General features: G+C 42.4%; 1 protein-coding gene across 3 annotated transcripts in view; it reads right to left on the minus strand.

Annotated features, from left to right (window-relative positions):
* DIP2B (disco interacting protein 2 homolog B) overlaps positions 1–22836 on the minus strand; it is a 129668-nt gene that overhangs the window by 34573 nt on the left and 72259 nt on the right. Inside the window, exons 5-17 of one of the 3 annotated variants that reach the window (XM_050925359.1) lie at positions 18853–19065; positions 15218–15367; positions 12970–13089; positions 12048–12245; positions 10897–10988; positions 9526–9618; positions 7955–8078; positions 7069–7178; positions 5173–5275; positions 3758–3822; positions 3313–3406; positions 2643–2762; positions 445–559 (exon numbers count right to left, since the gene is read on the minus strand). In XM_050925359.1, coding sequence (XP_050781316.1) covers positions 445–559; positions 2643–2762; positions 3313–3406; positions 3758–3822; positions 5173–5275; positions 7069–7178; positions 7955–8078; positions 9526–9618; positions 10897–10988; positions 12048–12245; positions 12970–13089; positions 15218–15367; positions 18853–19065 — 1597 coding nt within the window. Of the gene's footprint in view, positions 1–444; positions 560–2642; positions 2763–3312; positions 3407–3757; positions 3823–5172; positions 5276–7068; positions 7179–7954; positions 8079–9507; positions 9619–10896; positions 10989–12047; positions 12246–12969; positions 13090–15217; positions 15368–18852; positions 19066–22836 lie in introns of all 3 variants that reach the window. The other 2 variants (XM_050925358.1, XM_050925360.1) reach the window with 2 other exon arrangements.

The following is a 22836-nucleotide window of genomic DNA, read 5'->3' on the forward strand; positions in this document are numbered from 1 at the left end:
ATCGCCTAATATAGCACAATTCACAACACATGCAAACACACTCTGCTAATATTTAAAGGGACACTGGCAGGTCTTATATGACCCAAATATTTAGGCTGAATAAAATAAAAGCTAGGACCAACAGAAACATTTCCATGATTTGTCTTTTTTTTTATTCCAGTGGAAACAGTTTAAAAAACAAAAACATTCCTCCAGCTCAAGCACTGCAAGAGCCTAAAAGTGAAACTAAAAAACTGCCAACAAAATAGAAACAGACTATTCCTTATTTTCTGCCTTCAGCTGAAAATGCAAAAAGAGTAAACAAACAGTAAAAAGTTCAAATTTATCTCAGTTTCAATAGTCTCAGGAATTACTTGCAACATCGGAAAGGAAATCATTTAAACATTTTTAACATGTCCCTTTAAATACTAACATAGGTTAGCAGGATGCAATGCATCGCAGTACCTCCGTATTGCTACAGTCATTGCTTCTGGAGATGTGGCACATGGACAGATTGCCTCAGGTTTAAGCCCATGGCTCTGAAACAAACTCAGGAAAGCATCGCATGAGGAAACAGACCCTGGGAGATAAGACAACATTTTAAACAGTTTTTGAAATTGAAAAAAAGAATTATGCTTAGAAATGACCTGGAAATAAATAGCACATTTTTATTTAGGCATCTAGTGAATTGCAATCTCATTTCTAACTAAGGGCACATTTTCAAAACTTAGGTACTAAGGAGCCTAAGTGAGTCACTGAAAGTTAATGGAACTTGGAGTTCTAAATCATTAGAGTAGCGTTTTTAAAAGGCCTAAGTAGACTTCAGTCACCTATAACAGTAACACTACTCCAGTACCTCTTTCTGAGAGCAGCCACTTTATTTCATTATAATGTTGTACTGTATTTCTGTAATCCTGGATGTCCCCAAAAAATTTTGGTGGGAAGTACTGTACGAAAGATTATGTACAAGACAACAAATACTATTACTGGGGAAAGCCTCAGAATGGAGACTGATTTAAGCGGTCCAACTGCTGCTCGAGTAAAAAAAAAGATGGCAACTTTCCATCCACATTCTTTTAAACAACTTGCAGGTTTGTTTTTTTGAAAGCTAATGTGTTTATGACCTATCCCTACCGTAACGGGATCAGTTTTGGTACAGAACTAACCAAATCAGAAAGACACTTCATACTTCGAACTAATGCCTGGCTGGCTAAGGCCCGAACAATCTTCCTCCCAGTCTGTTCCAGCGTTTGTACATATATATATTCGGGAACAATTACATGACAAACATCTTCTCCATCTCCCCCATACTAACCACACATCCACTGGCTCTATTTCCTTCCGCACAAATCCAAAACAGCCCTAATTGTATTCAAATCTCACTTCTCCAGTCAGTGCCATCAGGACAGACATTCATTAAGCCCCACAATCACCAGTATGCCATGAAGATCTGTTGCTCATTTCTTTCAATGCCATCTTAAAAACACACATCCCCTGTGTGCAATTTAGAACCACTCACACCCCATACATACCCCCACCTACATTGCCAGTTAATGTGCCTATTCCTGTTCTCTTGCCTGCTAGGCAAATCACTGCACTAACCTTTTAATCTTTTCCTGCCAGAACTCTCTATATTACATACCAGAGCGTTCAGCTGCCTCCACTGTCTGGCCAAGTCCTCTGTTCCTATCACCTCTTGCAATACCATCCTTAAGATTCACACTTGAAGGGACACCGACAACTTAATACAAATCACCCTTCTGTCAGGATACCTTTCATCTATAGTTACTGTTTGTGTGTTTGAGAGACAGTTGGAAAGATTCTGATGGCTCTTGGCACAATGAATTGCACTGTTTGCTCTGTAGCATCAGGTAGTTTCCCTTGTTTGTGTGGGTCTTGGAGAGAAGCATTTTAAAAATAGGAAAATGTGACTGTACAAGCCTCTAACTGGCAGGGGAACTCTGGGTTGGGTGTGGAACCTGAAATCCTTTACCCTTGTGCTTGGGGCACTGAGGCCTCTTTTGGATTGTCAGACAGCTGCCTCAGTTTACTCCTGATAGAAGTCAGTACACGAAAGCAAGGGTGGTGGATAAAATAGGCCAGGAAAGGCCTTCCCTTCCCTGGCACTGCCGCTGACCTGCTGCCGGACACCTGGGCTGCGGTGGCCCTAGCCCTTCCCCGAGACCCCCACCGCCTCCTCCACTCCACATCCCCTGTCCCCGCTGCTTGCCATATCCCTCCTCCTTGGGTGCTGGGGCCAGGAGTTTGTGGGGGGGAGAGGAAGGGGAGCAGACTCAGTCCTGCCCAGCGCTGGGAGAGGCTGGTGGCTTGGCCCAACTCTAGCGGGTGGGGGGAGCTGGTGGCTCGCCGGCCCAGTGTTCAGGGAGGCTGGCAGCTTGGCCCTGCACTCAGGCCAGTGGCTCGGCACAATGTGGCTGGGGTAGGCGGGCTGGGGCTCCTCCGGTTGCGGGGGCCCTGTGTCAGGGCTTCTCCTTTTACAGTATGGGAGGGGTTTTTTGGGGCTCCGGCGTGTGGCAGGGAGGGGCGGGGCCGGTGGGTTTGGCTCCCCAAATCAGGGGTTCACCCACCACGCATGCATGGAAGTGACAGAAAACATAATCAGAGGAACCTCTCTCATGGCAGCCATGTGCGGGAATACTCACAGGGGTTAGCACCGTCAGTTACAATCAGCATCCGCAGAGAACTCAGGCTGACATCTCTTTGGTCCCGATGAGCCATCATGGCCCAGTGCAGGTCTCGACACTTCACTAAAGCCACCTTCGCTGCAAATGAAGGGAGCAAATGAAATTAGTACAAATAAAACCATTTGCTAAATGCATCTTTCAGTGAAACTGCAGGGGCCTAACACCAGGAGCCTCCTATTAGCGCAAGTATCTTCAGTTCAGGTACCCAAATCCTTTTGTCCATTTGAAGACTAAGTAAAAGAGGTTGCAGGGATGGAATCCTCCTCTCATACGGTAGATAAGGCACCCACACTGCCAGGTCAAAACTACTACATACTAGGCAGAGTGACTGTGGCCATCCTTTTGTTTCAGCTAGGGCCTGGGATTAGTGGCCCCTGCAAGCTCATGTCATTCCCCTGGCCTACCAGCACCATCTTGCAGCATACAAACCTGTGGATTCCCCATCAACTTCTCTGTGGCCTGCCCTGTGCACACATTGAAGAGAATCCAGGGTTTTGGCCCATTTGGTAGGTTTCTGACTAGCAATCAGGCAGGCTTCCGAGCTTTAAACAGAAGTGCAGTTTGTGTTGCCCCACAAATGTTCGTCTGGAAAGTCATATGCTAGAATCTTAAGGAATGCCAGTGTTACCTTTGTGGGTATGAACTCTCTGCACCCAGGAGAGTGGGCAGGTTTTCATCACGGAGTAGGGCACGCTGAGGGTGTGCAGCTTGTTCATTACATTCTGGAAAGCAGAGAGACTTGTGGGAAAGGGCCAACAAAACATATTCAATATAGATCAGAGACTGGAGTCCCCTTTCCCCTCCCCAGTGCCTGGTAGAGCTTGTGCGCTTCCTGCAGTTAATATTTCAAAGCATCATTTGAATGAACAGAGAGTATGACGACTAGACAGAAGACATTATTGCTCCTGCCAGCAGAACTGCACTGACTCTAATGGAAGTGCGTAAAGCTGGATCTGAGAGCAGATTGGGCCCAACTCTCTTCCTCAAACACTACTTCACATTCTAATCAGGAAGGGCTATAAAATACCCAGAACAACCATCCTGCTAGTTTTCTCCCTGAAGCAACAGCTCACCGTTAACATGCCATGCCAGAGCCCTGCATCCTTCTTGAAATCCAAAACATTCACTATGGTTTCACCTGGAAGAGGAAAGTTGTGATATCAATAAGAAATTTGGCAGATAACTGGGCAGAGGCGGCTGTATTACTTATACTGGAACTTGCCCCTTTCCTAATGCAAGTTAGGTCCCTGAGACAGGCTCCCAAACCAGCAGGCTAAGTGGCTCCCTTCAGGCAGATGACAGGAACTTTGAAACTGAGGAGGACACAACCCTTGTTTTTTCACCTTGGCATTTTCTTTGCAAACATTTAAAGATCATTGTTTCCCTTAAGTTTGGCAAACTCAAAGTGCCAATTATTTCTTAAGCACTTCATACAGTACTTAGACACCATGCAAACACCTCTCCATGGCAGCACATACTGGCAGCATTATGCAAAAAGCAAGTGTGTAGCCTAGTCCGTTTGCACTCTTATGCATTATTAAATAGATTCCAAGCTCCTTGTTATGGATAATACAAAAGGCACACTCAGGTGCATACACAGAGCACAATAAAAAGGGTGATAAGACACAGAGCAGATGCATTTAAGGGAAGGAACACCTTACAGACAGCTGCAAGAATATAACATCTGGCATCTCTGGGCTTTTATATCACATTAATCACTGTAATATCAGTGTGTCCTAGCCTCCTTATACATGAGGTGCTGAGTGGACAGAGGTTACAGAGCCATCATTCAAATGTCTTGGTAGACTGACCCTCAGCAGCAGTGGAAATGAACAGAATGGCTCCCAAAAGGAATACAGTTGCATGTCAAACAGAAATGATGACATACAGCTCATTAAAGAAGCTCTGAGATACGGGGTACATAAAGGACTGATTTTGTAGGTAGAGTAGACCAAAACACTTCCTACAGAAAGAACTTTGTGCATCATGACTGGTAATTTCTGTTCTCCATACCTGGGTTTAACTCATAAGGCCCAAACTAGTTTGGGACCTGATTATCTGAGAGGCCATGGTGTGTGTGCATTGCCAGTATGGAGTGAGCAGAGGCAATCTAGCAGGACCTGCTTCAATGTAAGTGAAAGGGAGCTGGCAGCAGGATGTTCTTTGAAAAAGGATCCTCAAGTTTGGAGCTTGTGCAATTCTGCCCCTTCCATCCCCCACTTCACTAAGTCATGGATTTGTAAACCTCCATGCACACTGCAAAGCCCACCTTTTGTCCCTCTTTGTTAAGCCTGTTGGGCAGGGCATGGGCTGAGGTGGAGATAATTATGGGTTGACCTTTGGCTACGTTTAAGTTACGATTTTTAATTCCTGAGATAGATGGATTTTTAAAGTTTAAACAAACTAACTAAGCATTGGAAAGAATGATCTTACAGCGAGCTGAGCTTTCACTCCTCCTTGCACATATCCACCCCGTGACACTACTCACCTTCAGAGTAATTGCAAGCCTGAGACAGAGCCTGACAATGAGACAGCATGGCAATCCGAGACACTGTCACCCCCATCACACTGCCTTCCTTACTGGTCTTGTACTGGAAAGCACCAAACAGAGTAAGAATATAAGAACAGCCATACAGGGTCAGACCAAAGATCCATCTAGCTCAGTATCCTGTTTCCCGACAATGGCCAATGCCAGGTGCCTCAGAGGGAATGAACAGAACAGGTAATCATCAAGTGATCCATCCCCTGTCTCCCATTCCCAGCTTCTGGCACACAGAGGCTAGGGACACCATCTCTGCCCAGCCTGGCTAATAGCCATTGATGGACCTATCCTCCATGAATTTATCTAGTTCATTTTGAACTCTGTTATAGTCTTGGACTTCACAACATCCTCTGGCAAGGAGTTCCACAGGTTGACTGTGCATTTGTGAAAAAATACTTCCTTTTGTTTTAAACCTGCTGCCTATTAATTTCATTTGGTGGCCCCTAGCTCTTGTGTTATTTACTCCTTCTCATAACACTTCCTTATTTACTTTCTCCACACCAGTCAAGATTTTATAGACCTCTATCATATCCATCCCAGTCGTCTCTTTTCCAAGCTGTGAAGTCCTAGTCTTATTACTCTCTCCTCATATGGAAGCCGTTCCATACGCCTAATAATTTTTGTTGCCCTTTTCTGAACCAGTTCCAATTCCAATACATCTTTTTTGAGATAGGGTGACCACATCTGCACACAGTATTCCAGGTGTAAGCCTACCAAGGGGCAACATGATATTTTCTGTCTTATTATCATCTATCCCCTTCTTAATGACTCCCAACATTCTGTTTACTTTTTTGACTGCCGCTGCACATTGAGGGGACATTTTCAGAGAACTATCCATGACAACTCCAATATCTTTCTTGAGTGGTAACAGCTAATTTAAACTGCATCATTTTATACGTATAGTTGGGATCAAACTGGTTACACTCTGGACCCTGCACATAAAGGAGGCTGCAGTATAACTACGACCTTATTAATCGGAGCAAGTTTTCTCCTTAATGAATGAGGTCATATTTAAAAAGGAACTGTGTAGCTGCATCAGCAGGATTCACTGGAGGAGAGAAAGACTATCCCATGGAAAGTAAAGGCAGGCATGTATAGACATGGAGATGGCCTGGTCCCAATCCTTAAACATGTACAGGTAAGTCCAAAGAGAGAGAAGATGAAGACACTTGTTTAAAGTTGCTCATGCTTAATGCATTATTGTAACTTCTGAGCCCATGCCCTGGCAATACAAAAGGCAAACTGAAAAAGCAGTTTATAGGGTAGGTGTCACCCAAACACTGATATTATTTAGGATGCAGTAGTTCCCAGTTACTATTACTGGGATGCACAGACAGGCCACGCCGTGAGAAGCGAACAATCCAAAGTGTTGCCACGTGAAACAAAGACAGAAATCTGAGAGTTACCAAGTACTAACAGAATTAAACAGACTGAATGAAAAGATGAGCACTGGGGAGGACCCTGAGCTAAAGGCTGGACTGTACCAAGTCTGCCAGCATTAAGTCTTAGCTAAGATGTGTTGATGCACTCCTGTGAGCAACCTTACAACACTTTCAGATTAAGCCCCTCTCTGGTTATCCCACACACTGTATCTGAATTGTTTCACTTGTCTTTGGCGCAGAGATTGTGTCTTCCTCTGCATTTTGAACAGAAAACAAAGCCACAAACTGGTATATGATTAAAATAAGCATCATGGCAAGCTGTACATGATGAAAGTGTGTTGTTTTGGCAAGAAATTGGTAAGTTTGGCACAGCTCATGTGAAAGTGCTACCATTTTGATGGCTTCTGTGCATTAAATTAAATCCAGAGAAGCTCATTTCTGACCTTCATTCACTACCCACCTCAATATATGCCGGCTCAGTTCCTGCAGTTGAGATGTTGGGCTGCCAGTCCTTTGGTGACTTGGAGAGATACTTTGAGTCTGTCACAACCCATTTGAGTCTGGGCCAACCTAGAGCCGAAATCAAAGGCAACCTTAAGACCTGTATCTGTTGAAATAATCTATATTCATCTGAAATATACAAGTGATCATTTGCCCATTTCACTTACGGCTTGTTTTCCCAGCAGCAAAGTTAAATAAGCAAAATGCAAATTCATCTGAGGGAAATGCATAGCTTTAAAACCAGAAGTGATTTGGACTTGATTGGGTTTACTTCTGACAGAACCACAGGGATCACTTGATAAAAACCATGTGCTGTGTAACTTGCACTCATAATTTGATGTCACTTGATAAGGGGAGCGCCTATGCTTGGTTTAGATTATCAGATGCAAACATACAAATCAACCCAAGGCAGATCACTAGCTAGACAACTCATCCCTCTTCCCAGGAACCAGTACATCTAGGGCTTGCAAGGGGTGGTTGGCTCCTTCGTCCACTCAAACTGACCCTGCAGTGTTTATAAATAAAGCTCTGGTGTTGCATTAAAGTGACTGTGATTTTTACCTCTCCAAACACTGCTGAACTGATTCTAGGAGAAGGCTGGTTTCTAAAGTGGCCTCATCCTAATCTCCACTGCAATACACTGGCTCTGTCAGAGACATGTATAAATTTGTGCCTCAGTGGTGAATGCGATTCATAGTCCCAAACAAGGCAACAACCCCGATGCAAATCTTGCTCACTCAACCAAAAGGAGAGCAAAACAGCACATGGCTTTTGACTTCTAATGGCTAGTTTTAGAGTTCAGCCCTGGGATGAACAGGTCGAAACAAAAGTGTGACCGAACTAACCTTTAAACTGCACAATCTCCCCATTCTGGGTTTTTGGCAGCCCCTTTAGACAAACCTCAGTGGTGAGAGCCAAAGTGATGCCACAGCTCCCCAAGAGGAAGCCAATCTGCTGACCACCAGCATCCTGAAGGAAAAGAAAATAACCACTATCAGTTCCAGATGATGGGAGAGTATGAAGCCAACTTCACCCTTAAACCAAAAATCAAGGCACAGTAATGCTCTGGTAACTGGATGGTAACATTATGGACCACACTGGGAAAAAACAAACATTCTGTTTCATCTGATTAGTCCCATGCACATCTGGCAATGGTTTGAAACTCAAATGACAACCAGTCTGGCAGTGATTATATGGCTACAGTCATATATTAACATGCTCCAGAAAACAATATATGCATCATGAAGGCATGCTGAGTGTAATGTGGACTCTCATGCTGACAGAATTTGTTCCCTAGGGGAAGTTGAGCAGCTGTGACATGTATTTCTGTGAGCAAAGAGAAGTCCACAGAAAAATGAGAACCTATTGAAAAATATGGAAGATTACTTAATGTTCTACCTAGCAAGTTTGTTCCGTTCACTTAATTCTGAGGTCCAGGGAAGTGGGAAGACTGTGGGAAAAGCTGTTGGTTCTCAAGGAAAAAAACAGATGATGTTGCACTGGCATAACCATAAATGGCCAGAGGTGAAAGGCAGATGATTTCAATGCTGAGACTGGCCTACTCAGATGGATGTCAGCGTATAGCCATTGCACTCACATGGTTTATTTTCACTACGAAAAGCACTAAATGTTCAAACAAGAATCAAAAAATGAAAATGAAAATAATACATTAAAATAATAAATATGCCCTCTCTGTCCCCCCGTAACTGACTAACCCTACTGCACAAAGATAAAAGCACTGGAATGAGTAGCTGATCAATTGACCTGTCTGACCAAATATAGGTAGAAGCTTTAATTTCATTTGGTTGCCACAGCAGTTGTCATATTGAGGCTGCAAAGCAAAGCTCTAGAAACCCACAGCATTACCAGACTAGTTAACCATTTCATTACCACCACTCTTGCCGGATGGTTGCCATTATGATGCTATTATGGGTTCCTCTCACAAAATTCTATTGTGTCACAGATTTTAGAATGGCAATCACATAGCAACATTAGGGAAAAAAACCTTCTGGGAGTAGGGATTATACAGCAACAAGTGACTGGGAATAAGGGTTTGTTTTTCAGATGTGCTAAGCACCCACAGCTCCCACTGAAGTGAGAAGGGAGCTGCAGGGAGATTAACAAGGACATGTTATAGACATGTGTCCATCACAGTGTCTAAGGGAATACACTGTTCTTTCAGCTGTTCAGCAAAACTCTGCTAAGCAGCCAATGAATTTTTACAGTTTTAGACTCTGCAGTGGCATTTTCCTAAGACACTTACACACTGTGCTGGGACAGAAGAACTGCTAAAGCCGCAGTGGGTCATTATGAAACACTATCAAATCAGAGGCTGACGGTCTGACTTGGTTTTCATCCCACATCAGCCGATCACTCCTCTAAGATGCATCAACGTTACCTTTCTGGTAAGAGGTACCTCTATAGGCACTGGGATCACTTCCGCTAACAGACAGCCGTAAAATGCCACCATGAACATGACTGGGTCATTGTTGGGGAAAACAAGGGCTACCTACAATTCACAGAAGTATTTGGTTAGAGAAGATACAAGGCGCAACATTAACGTTGGGTTTGTTACATTCACAGTGATTAAGCTGTTTAATTCAACAAAAAGAATTTAGGTCAACTCAATATTCCCATCTACTCTGTTCCCATCTACACCCCATGAAGTGAAAATGTTGCCAAAAAATCCACTGAACTCCCTTTTGTCCTAACACATGAAATATTAAATCATGGTTGGCTATTAAGAATTTATACAAATCAAATTCTCTGTTTAGAGCAATTTTGTAGCTGGTAGAAACCTGTTTAATGCAGAACCTCTTTCAATAAAGCATTTACTTCCTTGCCATGTTATTCCTACAAAACCAACCTAAGATTTTTACTATTAAAGTGTGCTCATTTCTCAGCTTTCCCCTCTGACAGGCCTGTTCCTACTGCATTGTATCTTTGTATGTGAGAAGTTTACTTTTTAGTGTGATCCTGCCATGGGTATGGATTCAAAAGGGCAGCAATGATCTCTCAGAGTAGGTTATTAGGACAAATTCTCTTTACAGGTTCTTTTTTAAGTGGGGCCCATTAAAATGAACAATGTAATACCAACTTCTCCATTGGCCCTGCTAAAAATAAGCTCTTTAGCATGATGCTCATATGGTCATCAGCCCTCCAATCAGGGTCCAATGAGGAATTTTAGCATTTTAGTTTCAGAGGTGGGAAAAGGACAAAGAAACTTCATGGCTTTTCAGCCATTTTTAAAGAGAGTTTATGCATGTTCACATTCTAGCACAGCATCCCATACAGGTCTTCTCTTTGGGAACTCTGCACAGTGTAGAAGGCTGTGTGTGTTTATATTCCTATCCATATACAGCTGTAGTTAATCTCTCTGTATATATACACATGCATACAATGGGAAGAAGAGAGCACTGAACCTTTTCACTAATATCAAGAGCAGTGTGGTAAGACCTCTGACATTTTGCAGGCATTGCTCCTAGGGAGAGAGGATCGTGTAGGGGAGATTTTCAAAGGCACGTAAGGGAGTTAGGAGAACATACACCAATGACTCCTTCAGACATTTTTTAAAGTCTCAGCCCAGGAGTTCTCTTCCTGAGGGCTGGACAGGGGTCTTTCCATGCAGCCTGGAAACATTTCTTTAAAACACCGCTGGGCCCCTAGATTAAGAGTTATGCACTTGCCCTTATTAAAAGGACAAGACTGTAATGTTCACGGCAAGTGACAATGCAGAAAACCTTCCTCCCATTTCAGAGGAAGAGCCAAACATTCCCAAGCTCATTACCCTGTCTCCAGGCTTTAACACAGGTTCATTTTTGGTCCCCAGTTTATTAAGCAGTGTGTAGGCCAGCTTAAGGCTTCTGCTCCACAATTTACCTAAAATACAAAGAGAAGAAGTTTACTAACTCCACATCAACCAATCATATGGACAACACAACCCAGCATCTAAGTAATATTAACAGTGACAGATCTCAAAGGGCTTTACACTGGTGAGGATCCTAAGCCCGATTTCGCTCAAATTGAGGCACAAAGAGGTTCCATGATTTATTTGCCCATGGTGACAATCAGTAACAGAAATGGAAACAGACCCAGAAATCCAACACCCAGTCCTCTACAGTATTTCATGTAACAACAAAAAGGTGCAAAGACAAACCCAATCTGCTAGAATCCCTTATATATACACCCAGGACTTAATCCTTATGCAGGTTTGATTCAGAAAAATTAAATTAAAGGCTTCCTTTTAAAAAGGACACAACTAGCCATTTTGCCATTGCCTGGCTATCTGCTCATCACAAAGAGAAACTGGGTAAATCCAAGACTGAAATGAAGGCGACACTGTCTCCTATTTTTATACAGACTCTCAAATCATATTCTTAATTAAGTGGCAACAAAGAGAAAAGGTGGATGTTTAATCTACAAGTATTTCTAGAGCCAGTGAAAACTTCTTCAGTATCCCATGTCCTTCTGCGACTCCTATGCTTCTCATAGCTCCCATCTGTGTAAGCTCCAATGCTTGGCTTGTTTCCTCCTCTCACGCTCCCCGTGTACTTGGTTGGAATGGTCTCCAATCTTGCATCAAATGTGCTCACATGCCACCTCCATATTCTCCCTTCAAATCCACCGCTTCCAAGAATCCCTCTCTCGGTGTTCACATGTCCCTCTCCTTATCTATTTGAGGGAAGGGATCTTGTCATATTCTGTGTGCTGTAAAGTGTCCTGTACATTTATGGTGCTGTGTCAGTGTGAAGTCAGTATAAGGAGGAGACCAACCACCAGGGACAGGAAAAATCATTACAGTAAGAAGTCTGCAGAATCTCACTTCTCATGCTGGAATTTGGGCAAACGCTTTTCCAGTCTGGCTGCCAATTGTCAATTCGTGCTCTATCACACCCCAGCACTGAAAGAATGATGCAGCAGCAGAAATATACCACTCACCATACGTCAGAGTATAGACGGGTTTTCCGGTAACATCCAGTGCGGTCAGACAGGGACATTTGGCCTGCGTGGTTCCCCAGCGCTGCAGTGCTGCTTCTAAGGCAGGAGGCCAATTACAAACCACTCCCAGTGGCTCCCCCTTAACAGGTGTCATCTGGCGCCCCTCTGGTTTGGGCTGGTTTGGGTCAGGCTGTGGGACTGAAAGAAAATTAAATCCCCCCACACCCCGTTAGTCGCAGCTCACATTCTCACAAGCAAGGAAGATAACTGAAAACAAATACTGTTCCACACAAGACAGCCTGTACATTTATAAACCCCAAACAAAACCCTACCAAAAACAAAACACTGCCCTGCACAAACAATCCCCCTGGGGAGAGGATGAGAGAAAGAACAAATGACATGTGACATGTTAGTCACGTTGCTTAATGCACGACTGAAAGGTGCTCAGAAACTGCATTAATGAGGGTGGTAAAAACCTATATGAAATAGAATGGAATGCCACTCTATTGAACCAAAAAGCCAAAAGCTGCTTTGATGTTACTGAAGCAAAAAAACCCAAAACCTCACTTTTCCTTTGGGAAATTATTACAGTTCAAGTGACCTTAGAAATTAGGCTTTCAACATCCATTTAAACTTTTTGTAAAAAAGTCTAAGAAGTTTGCATCAATCTAGTACAGGGGAAATGGGCTGAACTAACAACCCTGGAGAGTTACACCATCCGTTCATCCACTGGGCAATGGATTAATTTAATGACTACATTCCTACCACTGGAGCTTGGCCACAGACAGTCCACAGGTGCTCATATCACCTTTAAAGAGGCAGTCAATCTCTAAGTCAACTGTGTGCAACAGCATAACAAAACACATCATATGTTTGTGCTCACAACAAATGAACAATAAGAGCATTTCTTGCTGGTTGTTACCTTCCACAATTTCTTCAAAATCATCCACAAAAAATTCCTTCAGGGGTGGCCTTTTTGGTCGTTTCAGGGTGTTGAGCAGTTGTTGAATTTTTGTGGAGACTCTGCTACTTACAGGGACACCTAATGGGGAGGGGGAAAATTCAGCTAGTCAATGAGCTTGTCATCACTAGCAACATTAATTTCCTACCTCCCTTCACAAGGAATTATTTTCTCCTGATGTGCACACTTGCCCTGTCAAAAGGCACTATCTTAACAACAAAGGAAGACTGGCACCATTGGGCCTGGCTCTATTTTAACCAAGAGGGCAGAAATTGTTAGTAACTTATTCCCTCCCTTTCTGAAGACTCATTCTCATCTGTCTTTGGTACATTAAATGTGCTGTGAAACGTGGCATACCATTTAGCATGTCTTCAGAATAACTGCCAGTGCCATTGCATGACTTGATCAGCAGAGGGAGTTGTAAGAATTACAAGCATTGACACCACTTTTACCTCAGAGACTTAGACCAAACAGTTTATGATCAGTATTATCTGCTTCATAGTACCAAAACTATAGTTAAGAATTGTGTTTTCATTAGTCTCCCCTCAGTTTGTGTGGATTCCAATACAATAGCATTTTAAAAGCGACAAATCCACATATAAATTCTGGACTTTGTTACCATAAGAAAATATGAACGGCCGTACCGGGTCAGACCAAAGGTCCATCTAGCCCAGTATCTGTCTACCGACAGTGGCCAATGCCAGGTGCCCCAGAGGGAGTGAACCTAACAGGCAATGATCAAGTGATCTCTCTCCTGCCATCCATCTCCATCCTCTGATGAACAGAGGCTAGGGACACCATTCTTTACCCATCCTGACTAATAGCCATTTATGGACTTAGCCACCATGAATTTATCCAGTTCTCTTTTAAACATTGTTATAGTCCCAGCCTTCACAACCTCCTCAGGTAAGGAGTTCCACAAGCTGACTGTGCGCTGTGTGAAGAAGAACTTCCTTTTATTTGTTTTAAACCTGCTGCCTGTTAATTTCATTTGGTGACCCCTAGCTCTTGTATTATGGGAATAAGTAAATAACTTTCCCTTATCCACTTTCTCCACATCACTCATGATTTTATAAACCTTATATACCAAAAGGCAAGAAGCTGAATAGAAAGACAGCAGAGCTTCTTTTAAAAGCTACCCTCACTAGCTGCACCTTCAACATGAAGTAGATGTTGCAGTGAGATAAAGGCTCCTTTGAAAATCCAAGCCGAATAGTTAACAATTTTCCTAAGCATGACTGATCTTTGTTGGGTTCATTTAAAACTCAATTCTTTCCTCACAAAGAGTTTTACCCAGACCTTCCTCTCCTTCTCTGTATACTGTTCATAAGCTTCAGCTCTGTACCTGATGCTAGACATTCATCAACCACAATATCAGTAAATTTAGCACTGGAAGGTTCCAGGTTATTTTTCTGTTGGCACCCCTGGGGACTGAACTATTTTGCCCTGAGAGTACATTCATCAGCAGTGCAAGCTCCCCACATGTCGCGTCACGGCATCTGTCTCACTAGCAATCTGAGGGAGTAGTGAGAAGGGCTCATTCAATTCTTGGCTGCTGTTCAGATTGTCCTTGGTGTTTGTTGTTTTCATTGGTTTGTCCATCAGGAACCAGACTGAGAAACCTCCTATAAGAAAATTCCCTTCAGAGGCCATCTGATGGCACTACATGTAAATCACAGGGCAGGAACTGAATCAGCAATCTAGATGAGAAAGCTTCTGAGCTCCCATCCTCTGAGACATTCAGTCTCCCTGGAAGGTCATTATAACCTAGTTTCAGGCACGTCTGGGAAAGTATTAAAATTGCTTCATCCCACCAAATAACCGTTATTCTCTAAAATAGCTGTGGAAGGTAGGCTCTCAAGAACTCTGAGCAAGTGACTTACAAAAAGTCTTGTTCCCAAAAGTCTTGGACTTCTGGGACCAACAGAGCTAAATGTGTTGAAATTGGGGTGTGCTGTGAAGTCTGTTCAGCTCTCCAGGATGTTTTTTTTGCTGAGTGCAGCACAGGGAGTGTCCACAGTCTGGGGGTATATTACGGCTGACACTGTAGCCACTTAAACTTAACAGGGTGTGCTCACAGCGAGTCTGAATTGGTTGAGGAACCTACAGCAAGTATAAGCACATTCTGCAAGTTACACACCACTGACCGCCCCCAGTTCAGCTTCTCCCATGCCATGCTCTCATTCGTGGGTACTCAAAGGTTCCATACCATCAGCAGTGTCCATGAGACTAGATCGATTGGATCCCTTGTGCGTGCCTTTCACGATTCCTGATGGAGGAATATTAATAGTTGCTGGGCGTGCTGAGGAAGAGGATGAGGAGGTAGTTGCAGTGACATCAGGGGGAACGGAAAAATTCTCTTGAAAAGAGAGAAAACTGATATTCAATTTAATGTGCACCTTCCATTATCCAATGGCCAATTAAAGTGTCAATTACTCATCAGCTACTGTCCTCAATAAACAGAGGGTAGCCGTGTTAGTCTGGATCTGTAAAAGCAGCAAAGAATCCTGTGGCACCTTATAGACTAACAGACGTTTAAACATCTGTTAGTCTATAAGGTGCCACAGGATTCTTTGCTGCTTGTCCTCAATAACAAAATAATGCTTTACCCTTCTACCCTGGCTTTTGTGAAAGCATCTAAGGATGATTTCTAAACATTATTTTAGCACCCTAAGGTTGCGTGCATCATCCATCTTGCACAATGTAAAATGGAGGCATAGAAAGACTTTCTCCAAGTCACAAAGCAACTCAAAGACAGAGCCCAAACTACCCCTATTCTAACCACTATACCATGCAAACTCTAGACGCTAGGCACTTTTTTTTTTTTAAAGTACTTTTAGATTAAAATTTGCCTTCTGATGGTCAAACTCCTAGAACAGAAAACTGCTGCGTTATCTCCTGCTAGAATCTGAGCTGACTTCCTCCTGAGTTACAGATTTGTAAACTAAGCAAGAGGGAAAACACTGGTTATAGACATAATCCTTAGAAGGAGATTGGAAAAGAAACATCATGCTGTGTTGTGATACCCTTCAGTTTCAACAGTTAAACAGGGTGGAACCTGGACAGTAGTTGATAATAGACCTGCAAGAAAAACCTAGGCCTCTATGAAGTGATGCTGGTCTTCCATTTGTCAGTACTGAGAGCCTTGAGTTAGGGGGCACTTTGCTGCCAGAGGTCCTGACTTTCAGATAATATGTCAAATAGAGATCCACTTGCATTACTTCAAAACTCCAAGGTCCTTTGGGCAACAGCAGGAGTGCTAAATAGGGCTCTACTCCATTTAAGAAAGTACAATTTATCTAGCTAAGGCTCCTCTGTAAGTTTAATTGGATACGGTATTTTTCACTATATCCTAAGCTGCCACACTGTGTTGCCGTGCATTGTTAAAAAGTACACAAGTGGCTGTATTACAGTCATAGTATTTAATGTCCTGTCCTACACAAATGCCTTGTTAAACCAGGTTTAATATTACTGAAGAAATATAACTTATGTAAAGCAACTAGAGAATTACTATAAAAGAATGTAGGCATTGAACACAGTGGAAATAACCAAATTAAGGTAATTTTCATAAATACTCCATTACTTTTGAAATTCACACTTCGCCAATACTGACATATGAAGATTCATGTAACAACCTTAACACTGGCCTGTAAAACAACTCACACAACTTCTCTAATATTCTGGGCAATGAAAGCTATAAAACAGATAAGTTGAAAGTTCGTAAGAATGAACAGGGAGTGTTTAAGATGATGGGAATATGATTTTTTCATACACCAATGTGGTTATTAAGCAAATGTGTGACCTCTAAGGGCATCAGAATAGTAATGAAAATTACTTTGGTCATTTCCTGTTTCATTAATACTTACAGTGTCACATTTCACTGATGGTAATGCTAAAAGTTACGCACTCTGCATAAAGGATTATATTATTTCATCTTCTAACTGAAATAAACAATGCTGTTGTTTTTCTTAAAAGAAAAATCAAGAGCCCTGCAGGTTTACACTGGATTGACACAGGAGCACAAAGCTTACTACAGCACCAGGCACACAGCAGCAGTTCTCATGCTGCTGGTGCATGACATTTTCTACAGTACTAGCAGATCTGGGGGGCACTTGGATCCCCCACATTTCTTATAGATCTTAGCAGTGCAGAGGAGGGGAACCTGTCACCCACTTCGTAAAGACAGCAGGACAGGAGCTCCACAACTCTGCATCCCCTATGGCATGCAAGGAAGGTGTACAGGAGAGGAGCATCACTTCTGTGCATCTTGGGAGCGATGCTGGTGGGGAATGTACCTGCTCTATGGCTCTCCTATGCTCAGTGGGAACATGCACCTTGGCTCTGTACCGCTCTGTGCAACGGTAACCAGGCAGGAACTTTTTTACTCCTCTCTATAGCTCAATGGTTTGAGTGATGGCCTGCTAAACCCAGGAGAGCCATTTAGGGATCTGGAGCAAAAATCTGTCAGGAGATTGGTCCTGCTTTGAGTAGGGGGTTGGACTAGATGACCTCCTGAGGTTCCTTCCAACCCTGATATTCTATGATTCTATATAAAACTGTTTATGCAAGAGTTCTAATGCATACAATTTTAGATGTTGACATCTGATGAATATATCCATTTCATGTTGCCAATGCAAATAGTTATGATGAAAAGATTGCTTTTATTTATTTTAAACTAACTCATGCACAAGATTTTGTTGGGTATCATTTGAAAACAAGTGCTATGAAAATTAGGTATTAATTTGACAGTAACTACACAGGTGCTGAACAGTGAGCAGCTCTCATTCATTATCAGAAAGCTGATTCCACAATTGTAATTTTTTTTTGCATTCCCCAGTTTTTAAAGTGCCGCTGTGCTTCAATAAAGCATTAATTATACTGACTACATTTTATGTGCAGTTTTCCATTTCAGAAAAACACTTGCATCCCAGTAAAGAGAAACAAAAACATCAGCAATATAAATGTCAAAGGAACTGGGTAAAATGAAGCTGGTAAAATCACCAACTCTTCTATGCATTGCTTGCTCCAAACCAATTAAGCCAAAGCACAGAGCACACAGATACAGCTATCCCCCTGGGTTGCAGGAATAACCTTAAGAGCATATAAAAGGGAAAGATGAGCAATGGAGCAAAACAAACCCTGAAATTTCATACAGCAGCATCAGCAGCAAGGGAGCACCTCAGAGCATCAAAAAACTGAGCCTGGGGTATCCAGATCTGTAATCCCCCCGCCTTCTCAGCAATGTCGACAGCTAGCTTGGAAAATAGTCAAGGCTTCAAATCTGTGTCAGATCTTTAATTTGTGATGTTGCAATTCCCTCATGAATAGCTGTGTGCATTGGGGTTTTATTTTTTAACAATAAATACTAAGATAACAGATTATTAGGGTCTAATAGTACAATTTTTAAAAAGCAAAGTATTCCAACACCCCGACTTGTTTAAGGAAAAGATAAAGCTGTGACATGCCATAGAACATAAAGGCCAAAGTCACTCCCCACATTTGGTAGCATTGTTTATGCAAGCAGCTTCAAGTAGACCCAAGCATTAGCAACACCTATGTGCAGAAAGAAAGCTTTGCAGCTGAGCATGTCAACATTGTAGGTGCATCCTTGAGATCTTTTCTACACCAGCAGGCTCCTGTTTCCCTCTGACCAACTGCACTTTTCCAAACTCTTGGGCCGAGCTCAGCGTTGGTGAGTCTACTGAAGCCCAGTGGGTTCCATGGAGACAGAATGGAATGATGTCTTATTCCAAATTTTCCTTAGACTATGGGGATTCTAACTTTGTGAAAACAGAATCTAAACTTGAAGCAGTTTTAGTTTTGCTGTTCATACCCAGCTCCTACCTATTCGAGTATTGGCAAATACATCAGCTAGTGTCCCACTGGTTCCTTTGCCTTCTCCATGGGATAGTGTAGAAGATGCTGATGAAGATGTGGATGACCCCTGAATAGATCGGTTGATCCAGGACTCAGCATTCTGTAAGCTCTGATGCAATGCAGCAGAAAGAGCAGCCTGGCGCCTTAGCGATCCCTCATCCTCGGATGCAGAAGACGTGTCTGTGTAGAATCAAAACAGAGAATCTAGCCTCTTTGGAAAGTACATTGCACTTAGCATGCTCCTTGGCAATTGACCTACTATTGACGAAGGCTTCACATTCCTAACACGGAGGATGCTCTTTAGAGACTTGGAGTCAACAAGGTTACATAGGCCAAAATGGAGATAAAATTTGTTGAAGCAGCAAACCTCCCCAGTTTGAACCAATTTACTCCTGTAAAGAAAAACTTACAAAGATAATCTAACACTAGTCAGACAGTTATACCTGTCATAGTAAGACCCATTAGTGCATTCCCTCGCCCCCATAATTGTACCATTCAACCTCTCTATTGAGCCCTCTCCTGTGTTGCTCAGCAGCAGTCATTCTGAAATGGACACCTACGTATCAGAGGATCAGCCTGTATCAGTGTCGAGCCTTTGGAAGGAGCAAGTCTGTTTGAAGACATAGACAAATGTCTATAATGCAATAACTATTTTGCAGGGATACAGGCAGATAGTAGCAACTTCATGCTCCCCAGCAAATAAAGCTATTCATGTGTGAATAGCACTCTTTGTTGTACATATTTGAACAGTACCTCGAAAAAAATCATACAACAGGGGTCTGCATCCTGCATGTGCAAGACGACCGTATTTCCTCTATTATGATCCCATGAACTAAGAATATAGATATAATGAGACATCTTGGATTATGTATTTAGTGCCGTAAAAGTGCATGGTGCTACATATAAATATAATTTATACTTTGGCTTTAAATATTTTAGTGTTCTGAACTAATCCTGCTCTTTAATAGTCTCTCAAATCAGGAGTCAGACTTTTATCATAGCCCACCTATTTGCCAAGGCAAGAAACAGCCCCCAACCAGAGAAAGGGGCTGCAGTTAAGAGGCAAATGCTGCAAATCAATAGCAAGTTCTAATGTATTCATACAACACTCAGGACTCACAAGGGGCCCACGGTCTTGTACAAAAGTCAGGACAATTAAAATAAAGCAGGAAGCCATGCAGACAAGGGGAGCAGCCAGTCAACCAATGGGATGGGGAAAAAACCAGGAATGACTAACAAAAGAGAGGTCAAAAATAGCCAAAGTTGGAGTGGGTCTAACAGAAAGAACTGTTGTGAGCTCCACAGATATGCGGAGGGGAGGGGAGGGGATTCCACAGATTGAATCCCTCAGTCAAAAAGATCCTGCTGCCCTCCCAGTCCAGATGGAATCTCAAGACCACAAGTGATAAACCAGTCCACCTTCCCGGCCTTAAAGAGGTGTAGGGTAAATACGGCCAGATTATTAAGGGCTTTAGGGTACCAATCTGCAGACCATGAATCCATCTGCTCACTGGCAACACCCACAGGGTAGTTAGTGCCAATTCCCCACTCTTATACAAAGGAGCAAGTGGACAGGAGCAAGTGTTGGCTCTGTATTACATACTGCCAATTTAAAATCAGGGAGTCAACGTCAAATTCAAAGAGACAAGAACAAGGACGAGGTGAGGCAACAAGTATTGTATAGGATACGGAACTGAGCTCACTGATGTCAAAGGAAAGGCTCTCTCTCACTGGGCTTTGGGTCAGACCCCGAATAGGGACCGTGGGTCACGTCTGGGCCCATGCAGGGAGCACTGGCACAAGTCTAACTCTGAACAAATATTGGGTATAAGAACAAATCATTTCAAGGTTAAAATTCAATCTCAGAATAAAACAGAGTATATACACATCAAATGTATAATTAGAGAGATCCAAAGGAGCAGCAAGTCTATGTCCTCCATATGGCAGGTGCATCTTGCTACCCACAAGAAGAGCTGCAGTTGGAAGTTCACCTGCCAAACATAATACATTCAGTGTAATAACCCTAAAATATAACTCGTTAAACAGTGGAGGCCTCTGGGCCTGCTAAAGAAATAAGTTTTCTCAAAAGAAATACATAGTTCAAGATTCTACATTGAACAGCCTCCCTTGCAGCTGTAAATAGATTCCATGAAGCCATTTTAATTTATTTTAACTTAACATGCATACGTCTGAAATTAAAATAACGATTTGAAAAAGGCAGCAAAACTGGTTTTGGGTTATTGGGTTTGTAGCCAATTTGTTTCATTAGTTTTCTTCATGGGATCAATTATGCAATTACGTATAGTGTTTCAATTCAATTACCCCATTTGCCAGGCCTTAAAAAAAGAGTTTTTAATGAGTCAAAATTGGTTCTTAGGAGACCTGTCATCAGTGAGGAATTCGGTGTCTTCCTTTGTTCGGGATACTACTAGACACTGATAAGTAGGTATTTCAAGAAGTGTAGAGTTTGCACTGAATACAACACAAAGATCACTATACCACAAAATACATACAATACTCATTAGTATATATTTTACAGTGCAGGGTGTGTTTTGCTGCTTCACTAGCTCCAGACAGAACTTTTCCAGATCAGGAAGAATGTTTTAAATATGCCCTGTGTATGTAAATATGCCTATGTGCCCTGACAGTGCACTAGGTGGGAGCTATAAGCATATTGTAACCCATTTATCAGTGATGTGCAGGGAAGCATTTGGCAGGGCCTGATCTAAAGCAAACAGTGATGGTCCATTAGTACAAGAGGAGATACAATCTCCTGCACAAATTTTTGAACAGTGCAAAACCCCAACATTTGCCAAATACACAAGTGTTTATACAAGCTTCATGTTAAGTCAATTCAATTCTGGGGGATTCACTATCCTCCAGGAGCTTTAGAAGCAACCTCTGAATGTAAAAATCAAGCAGGAAATGTTTAAAGTCCAGAATGCTTCGCATTATCATTACTGGATTTGGTATTTGACATTTGCGCCAGTGTCTGATACACATTTTCCAGCCATGGGATTAAATAGATTTTCTACAGCCAGCACTTACAGCAAAGATTGGTGTTTAACAGAACAGAATTACTGCAAAAACAAAACACTTCCCGTTTGTTTTCCCCGTGCAAAAGTCTCACATGGTATGAAAATTATGCTTAAATAATTTGAGGCATTGGCAAAGTTAACTTTATATGCCTCTTTTACAAGAGTACGTAAGCTGTTCCGCTAAAAAGAACACATCTAAATTCAAAATCAAGCACAGCACTGTTCAAAACAAGTGCATGGGAGATACTTTCTTGCAAAAACGCCAAGCTGGTGCTTAGGTGCTGAATGCAATGAGTTTTGTGACAGCCCAGTGACTTCTGTAAACTTAGAGAACATGTCTGGTTTATCCGTCTCTGTGTTAAGTCTCTTAATGGTGAGCACTTAGAATCTTGTCGTTTTCTACACAAGAGATTTGCGTCCCTAGTACCGTATGGAAAATGTGTTGTCAGAAATCTAAGTCACTGGTGATGCTATACAAAAAGCTACATGGAAAAATATTCCCTCTTAATATTGTTTGAGACCTTCTACACCAGCTCAGACTGCCTTCCTTCCTGTGCACATCAGCATTGTCTTCAGTTCTTCACTTCTGCAGTTTTTTGAAAGGTTCTAGTTGATGTAATGGTTATTAATATTGGTGGCTTGCTAAATAAGGTCATTGGTCTAGCATCTACGTAACAGAGGTATTCACCTAAATTTTCATGCTGCTAAACCTTTAAATGAGCAGTATAAGACTGCATTGCCTCCATCTGCTTGTTGGGAGGAGGAACTCTTACAAAAGCATCTGAACTAGCAGAGAAGACTGAAGTCTATTAACTTGCCGATGATGAAAGGTGATGGAGCCCTGCAGACTAATTTCTTCTAGCTGGTCATACCACAGGTTCAGCATGGACAGCAGCTGAGAAGTTTCACCCAC

The sequence above is a fragment of the Gopherus flavomarginatus genome, chromosome 16 (genome assembly GCF_025201925.1).
Source record: "Gopherus flavomarginatus isolate rGopFla2 chromosome 16, rGopFla2.mat.asm, whole genome shotgun sequence".
In the NCBI taxonomy this organism is placed as follows: domain Eukaryota; kingdom Metazoa; phylum Chordata; order Testudines; family Testudinidae; genus Gopherus; species Gopherus flavomarginatus.